The 7,511-nt window shown below is 55.9% G+C and overlaps 1 protein-coding gene across 1 annotated transcript; it reads left to right on the top strand.

Moving 5' to 3' along the window:
* Positions 1-824: 824 nt before the first annotated feature.
* POU3F2 (POU class 3 homeobox 2) lies at positions 825-4,573 on the top strand. The gene has a single exon (XM_069606411.1). The coding sequence runs from the start codon at positions 896-898 to the stop codon at positions 2,063-2,065; it is 1,170 nt and encodes a 389-aa protein (XP_069462512.1). The 5' UTR covers positions 825-895; the 3' UTR covers positions 2,066-4,573.
* The last annotated feature ends 2,938 nt before the right edge of the window (positions 4,574-7,511 follow it).

Raw genomic sequence — 7,511 nt, 5'->3', positions numbered from 1 at the left:
GATACACGGTCAGAGCGCGGTGTGCGTCCTGGGCGGCTGGTGTTCCCGCCCCGGTTTCTCTCCTCTCTGCATGACCAGTCGGGTGCGCTGTCCATGGTGGCGGTGCAGCGTCGCTTTCTCTGTCTTGTCAGGGGGGAGGACGGGGCCTCTCCCTGGAGCATCTGCCCCGCTCGGCGTCCGCGGCGTGACCACGGCACACGCAGGTCCTGGAGCAGTAGATGCAGGCCGAAGGCTGAGCCCGGGATGCAGAGTCTCACTGGGTACCACAGCATCTTCCCAAGGATGCTGCCGTCGCCTCCTGTGCTCCAACTTCTAGTAACGCACGCTCTTAGAAGCAAAGACGGATGGCTGCTGTTGTCAGGGGTTTGCGCACAACCCTTCCGTGCATTAATTCGGGGGATTCCTTGCATCACTTTTAGGGTGACTATGCCCTTGATGTGTTGGTTTGGTGTTGGGGGGTTGGGGGGCACAGCTGCACTGCAGCCGTTGGTCGCCCAGCAAAGGCGGTTCCGTTGGAGGCAGGGGAACACACTCCAATCTGAGTATCCCCCCAACACGGGGGGCTGGAGAGACCCTGGCATGTACCCCACTTCCACCGCTCCATGTGGTCTTACTGGGCGCTTCGGCGTTGGCATCGGGGTGGGCGGGGCAGGGGACCCACAGCCCATTGGCTCAGTCTGGGGACCCCGGCCCCTCCGCTCTAGGAGGCGGGGTCGCCGCGTCGATCAAAGCCCACCCGGCCAATGAGCAGGCGGCCTTGGCCTGGGCGTGCCCCTGCGCTCTGCCCTGCCGGGAGGGAGGCGCGAGGAGCCCTGAGGCGGGCGAGGGAGCGAGCAGGGGAGCTGTCAAATGCACGGCGACCGGGAGGCGGCGGATCAGTGCAGCTCCAAGAGCCATGGCGACCACAGCGTCCAGCCACTACAGCCTGCTGGGCGCCGCCGGCCCCATGGTACCGCACTCCGAGTCGGGCAGCATGCAGCCGCCGCAGGGCTACCGGGACGTGCAGAGCGACTACTCGCTGCAGAGCCACGCGCATCAATGGATCGCCGCGCTGTCGCACGGGGGCGACGGGGGCAGCCCCTGGGCCAGCAGCCCCTTGGGTCAGCAACAGCAGGACATTAAGCCTTCCGTGGTGCAGGTGCAGGTGCAGCAGCAGCAGCAAGCGGTGCGGGAAGAGCTGCATAGTGCAGGGGGCTTGCAGCAGCACCAACAGAGAGCCCCGCACCTGCTGCACCAGGCGCACAACAACCACCACAGCGCCTGGAGGCCCAGCGCCCACCTGACCGGCATGGCCGGCTCCAACGGACAGGGGGCGCTGCTTTACCCGCAGGCCGGCTCCGGCTTCACTGTCAATGGCATGTTGGGTTCTGGAGGCATGCACCACCACGGGGGGCTGCGGGAGGCGCACGAGGAGCACCACGGCGGCGAACTCCCGCACCCCCAGCACCAACAGCACCCCTCGCAGCAGCAGCAGCACCCCTCGCAGCAGCAGAGCCACCACGACCCGCACTCGGACGAGGATACCCCGACCTCGGATGACCTGGAGCAGTTCGCCAAGCAGTTCAAGCAGCGGCGTATCAAGCTGGGCTTCACACAGGCCGACGTGGGCCTGGCGCTGGGCACCCTCTACGGCAACGTCTTCTCGCAGACCACCATCTGCCGCTTCGAGGCGCTACAGCTGAGCTTCAAGAACATGTGCAAACTCAAGCCCCTGCTCAACAAGTGGCTGGAGGAGGCCGACTCGTCGTCGGGCTCCCCGACCAGCATCGACAAGATCGCTGCGCAGGGCCGCAAGCGCAAGAAGCGCACCTCGATCGAGGTCAGCGTCAAGGGGGCGCTCGAGAGCCACTTCCTCAAGTGCCCCAAGCCCTCGGCGCAGGAGATCACGGCGCTGGCCGACAGCCTGCAGCTCGAGAAGGAGGTGGTGCGGGTCTGGTTTTGTAACAGGAGACAGAAAGAGAAGCGCATGACCCCCCCTGGCGGGGTAATGCCCGGGTCCGAGGATGTGTACGGGGCTAGCAGGGACACTCCGCCGCACCACGGGGTGCAGACCCCAGTGCAGTGAACCCCGGCCCTGCTCAGACTCCTGATTGTCTTTTTTACGTTCTCTCTCCTCTCACAGCGAACTACAACTCGAGCACTGGACTAAGCGGGGCGGTGGCAGGTGCCGACCCGTGTACCCGACTGTCCTGGCCGGCCCCGGGGCTGGCACTGGAGAGCAGTGAGTATGTCGGCAGAGGTGGGTCGGTGAGGTGCAGCGCCGTGGGACAGACACGGGGCAGCTGCAGTCTGGGAGCCAGGCTCTGCGCTCTCCCATAAATACGGACTCCCACACCAGAGACCCCCAAGGCCCCCATACTAGGACACAACACTTACAGAACCTGGCGAGAGCAGTATTTAACCGTACCGATTTGCACTGCAAGAAAACTGAGGTTTACACGAATCAGTTCACGAGGATTCGCGCTCTTTTTCCTACCTTCGTTTTTAAAACAGACTTGCGATTTTACACAGGGAGTGTTAGCCAGCCCGTGGCGCGCCTTCACAATGTTGACGTGTTAGCCTTTCGTTTCTTTTCAGAAATGTGTATGGGAACTTTTTTAAAGCAATGCCACACACACATATGTGACATCTCTACATACAGGCAAACCCCCACCCGCTTCACAGGCCGCTCTGCAGTCGCGGTATAGGGGCGTAATAGGGCTCTGTTGGCGCGGGTGTGTCAGAATCAAACTTCGCCTTCAGTCGACTTGTCCAAATGAGGGAATAGGGGGTTGGGAAATCGAAAGGGGTTTGCGAATACTGCCTTCTAGAAGGACGAGCGAGAGTTAGGCGGCACGGGGCCAAGTCACCCACAGGGCTGGTACCCAGAGATGCAGGAGTGCCCATCACCCACACCTGGCAGGCGCCGCATCTGCCCTCGGCATACTTCATCTATGTATGTCTGTTTATTTCAACCATCCCGCCACCGTTCACTGAGAAAACCATTCAAATTACACTTTTCAACGGGGTTGTTAACGGTCAAAGCGTGCTATTTAGTTTACATTTGCCTTCGTGTCTCTTATTTATTTCCTGTTCCCTTTGGAATCGCACCCGTGGTTCCTGCAGGAAAAGGCAGGGTGCACGCTGGGTTTATGTTACAGGCACCCCCAGCTCACCTGTCAGTCAGCCGCTCCATCGTATGCGTTCCTCCCCGGAACTGTACACATTCCTGGGCGCGATACTGAGCCAGAAGCATTAACTCCACAGGCAAGCAAGATTCGGGATCTAAAAAGCATAGATAGACAATACAATAATCTCTCAGTGGGGGGTGGGGGGGTCGGAGAGTTCTAGGGCAGTGTGGGGATTGCACTTGGAGCAGGCAGTTTGTATACCTGTATTTTACATCTCACACATCGTTCTGTCTCGCAACTGGTGGGTAGTGCTATGGCAGTGTGGTATTTCCACGTGGAGCTGGCTGGACACACATCTATGTTTGGCAGCTCACACATGATTCTGTCACTGAAGGGGTGGAGATTTCTAGGGCAGCGTGGGGTCTCCACGTGGAGCTGGATGACTGAATACCTGTATTTTTTAATCTCACACATGTTTCTGTCTCTCAAGGGGTGGATGCTTGTACGGTAGTGTGGGATTTCCACATGGAGCTGGCTGTCTGCGCACCTGTGTCTGCCAGCTCACACATGCTTCTGTTTCTCGATGGGTGGAGATTGCTGGGGCAGTGTGGGGATTCCGCTTGGAGCAGGCAGAATGTATACCTGTATTGTTTCATCTCATACATATGTCTGTCTCTCAAGGGATGGGGAGTTTTAGGGCAATGTGGGATTTCCGCATGGAGCTGGCTGTCTTGTATTTTTTCAGCTCACACGTGCTTCTGTCTCTCACGGGGTGGGGAGCTGTACGGTAGTGTGGGATTTCCACATGTATACCTGTATTTGTGAACTGCCCTTACTTGCCCTTTCTGCAGGGGCCTGCGCACATCTCCATGTGCGTCTTGGGGTGTTTCGCTTGCAAACAAGGCAAGGAAAGTCGCCTGGGTCTGTATTTCACTTTTTCAAAGAGAAAGACAGAAAGGAACTCCCAGGGGCCAAGAACATCTGATGGCAAAGTGCAGGCCTGTGCCCCGGTAGAATCCAAAACTTTTCTTACTATTCCCTAATGTACACAAAATGTAAACCCGGTTACTCTGTACATATGTTGAATATCTGTCTTTGAAAATGCAGAAAACTTTTCAATGATTTTCTTTGTCTATTTTTTTTTTTAATGCTTTCCAGGGAAATATTTTCATAGCATTTTCAAGTGGCCTGCCTCATTCGTTGTATATTTATTTTCTCTTTTAAATCAAAAAGGGGGGTTCTGGACACAGATTTGTTTTTCTGTAGCTTTAAATGAGTAGGTGAACAAAATATGACGAAAATATATGGGATGTATTTTTATTTTATTTTTGTTCATTCTCTTTCGAATATTTTCTTTGGGGCGAGGGTGACATTTGGATGTGTTTGTGGGGAAAGGAATAAAACGCAGAGATCCTTATATATTTATGTTAAAGTAATATTTTATTATCTACATAAAACAGAAATGCACAAGACTTTCACAGTTTCTTCTAATTATTCAGATGTCTTCAATTGTATTATTATTTGTAAAGTGGACGTGCCGAGTTGCATTAGCCCAGAATTGCAGTTTAGTGCACTTACAAAAAAAAGGTTGCTACATTGTAAAAATGCTTCTCCTTTCTAATGATTTAAAAAAATGCGAGGCACTCTGACGGGTTGCCTGCTCGTGACTTGGGATCTCTTGGCATGGGCCGCCATGCCATTGTGGCGAGGCTCTCCCAGTCATCCCACGCTCGGTTAGTTGGTATTCACTCCTGCGCAAGCCTGGGGTACAGCAGAGTCCCCATCTTTTGTGTCCAGGAAAATAATACCCGTCAAGATGCGGGGTTTGTCGCCCTGCGTGCCGAGGAGCGAGTAATCTCTCTTTTAATGTCAGCTTTGTTCTTTTGGGGGTCAGCTTTAGAAACAAACGAGAGGGGACAGAGTGGGCAGCTGTGAATGGCCGCATTCTTCCAGAGGCTTGGGGGGGGGCGCCGAATAAGAGACGGGGGCTGTTGCCTGCTAGGTGAACCCCATCTGGAGGCAGGCCCCGGCTGAAACCGAGTTCTGCTGTGCCCTGGGGTGCCTGGGGGTGGTACGATTCTTCCCATATAATCCCCTCCCAGGGCGTGAATGCGTTCGGGGCTACGTGCCATGTTATTGATGCGACGTTTTTTCGTAGACTCGTAACTGAGTTGAGGGGATTTTTTCCAATGCGGGGTGGGGTGGATTGCGTTAATGGTCATGTTGTGTAACTGACTTTTCTTTTAAAATCGACCTCATTCTATATTCAAGGATGTTAGATTTTATCAGCCGGTGTACCCCAGGGACAATATGTCTGATTGCCTGCCCCGCCCCCAAGTGACCAATGGGGAGAGGGGTGGCTGGGGTAAGAAGGAACGTCTTGTGTGTGCACGCCTGGAGACGGGGGCCGTGTTTAAGTGGGGTATGGATTTAAGCCAGTGGTCAATATGTTGTGAAATCTTGGAGGTGGGGATGGAGAAGCATCTGCCCTCTGCACACAACTCTGCGGATGGGGGTGGGGGTGGGGATGAGGTCCGGTGGCTGTCACGTGATCCACTGTGTAGCTGTGAGTTTGATGGATATCTGCCATGGGGTCCCCACCAGATACCGTGAAACCCCTCACCCGCCTCCGCCCCCTCCTCTCTCAGGCCGGCCCAGACGGCCCCCTGAGCAACTCCGTGCCTCCGGCCCTTGCTCTGGTGCCTCGCGGGTTAGGCCCCAGGGCTTGCTCCCGTTATAAAGACAGCCTCCGACAAAACTGCTCCCAAGGGGACAACATGGGGGCGGGGGCGCAGGCCTGACAAGGCTGTAAGGGGCATCAGAGTAACAACACCAACGAAACTGCAGCAGAAGCACGGTGCACCCGCGACTGGCCGCTCGCTTAGCCCGCACGCAGCTGGCATCTGCACGTCGCGATCAAGGCCTGCACGGGCCAGAGGTCGCCATGCACTCCTGCGGGCCGCCGGCTGGACGCGCCCGGCCTTCTGCCTGGTGGAGAGTTCCTCTGTCTTGTATTATGCCTAGGTGTAACTGTTTGCGAGGCCCAACCGCAAGGCTTGCAACCGGGCATGAATGCTCTCCGCAGGGCAACGCAATAGTGCATTAGCTACCATGCACCTGTGACACGGCGCGGTGCCCTCCCACCCGTGCACACATTCCCCGTGGCCGAATTCAGTCTCGAGGGGGTTGGGTGGTTTATGAACAAGGCGCTGTGCCATTGCCTCGGTGTGTTGAGGAGGACCGCCAAAAACAACCGCCGACAAGTAGTCTTCCGAAATTCATGACTTAAAAATAGAGCAGGCTGTTTATTCCATAATGCTGCCAGGCCGCATTTGAGATGATGCGGCATAAACAGACACCCGGTTAGAAGCAGCCTGCATTGCAAGGCGGAGCCCTAGAGCACTGCGAAGTGTCAGAGGGATTGTGGAGTGGGGCTCCGGTCCTCCATCCTCTGGCGGGGGCTTGTGTTTCGACATGTGTTCATGTGTGGTTTTCCTCATGGTTAGGACGGCGTGGGCATGGTTGCCGCAGGGACGTTTATTTGTGCCGGTCTGTTTCGGGATGTCTGCAGTGTTTACTCGTGTGTGTTTACGAATATGTTTTTTTCTGTGGGTCTGTCTGCCCCCAGGTCGGTCTGTGTGTTATTTCGGTTATGTTGCTGTGTCTTTGTCCGCGGGTCCGTATTTCTTTGTGCGTGTATACCAGCCTAATCGCGTCAGTGTGTGTATGTGTGTATTTGTGCCTGGGCGCGTGTATGTGTTAATATGTGTTTGTAGCGGCGTCTCTCTGTGTGTTTGATGGCGGTGTGTATTTCTGTTCGCGTGTGACTGCGTGTATTCGTTTCTGGGTCTCTTTGGATTGTCCGTGCGTTTGTGTGCCTGCCCGCGGATTTAAAATGCACTCTCTCAAGTGGGAGTCTGTGGACTCGGGGCCTACTCGTAGCCTCGCGGCAGGTGCGTCGGCATCATGGGCACGGGTGTAATATTGTGACTGGAGCAGCATGTGTTGTGCTCGATTTGCTTCTGGCAACCTTTCGGTGCACAGGCCGTCCAGACCGAGGTATCGACGCAGACCCGGGCTGCTGGGCCGCGGCCCCATAAATAAGCAGGTCTGGGGACAGCAGAGGAGCGAGGCCCGGCCGGGGGCGCTGGGCATCGACAGGCCACGCCGTTACCAGGCGGCGGCAGATCCCCAAAACAGTCATTTTTAAAAGCCATCCTGACACCACCAGCGAATGCAGCTTTAAAACAGCCATGCGATCTTCGTGCATTCTCGCGGAGCTAACTTTACCCCCAAAAGGACACGCAGAGACACGCATGCTGCTGTGTGTGTAAACAATAGCACATGCGTGTCTCCAGCTCTGTGCATTATCGGCGTAGCGACATGTTCCGGGGGCAACGC

This window comes from Ambystoma mexicanum, chromosome 4p (assembly GCF_040938575.1).
Source record: "Ambystoma mexicanum isolate Mex_15411 chromosome 4p, UKY_AmexF1_1, whole genome shotgun sequence".
Lineage (NCBI taxonomy): Eukaryota > Metazoa > Chordata > Amphibia > Caudata > Ambystomatidae > Ambystoma > Ambystoma mexicanum.
This window is presented reverse-complemented; position numbering and strand designations above follow the sequence as displayed.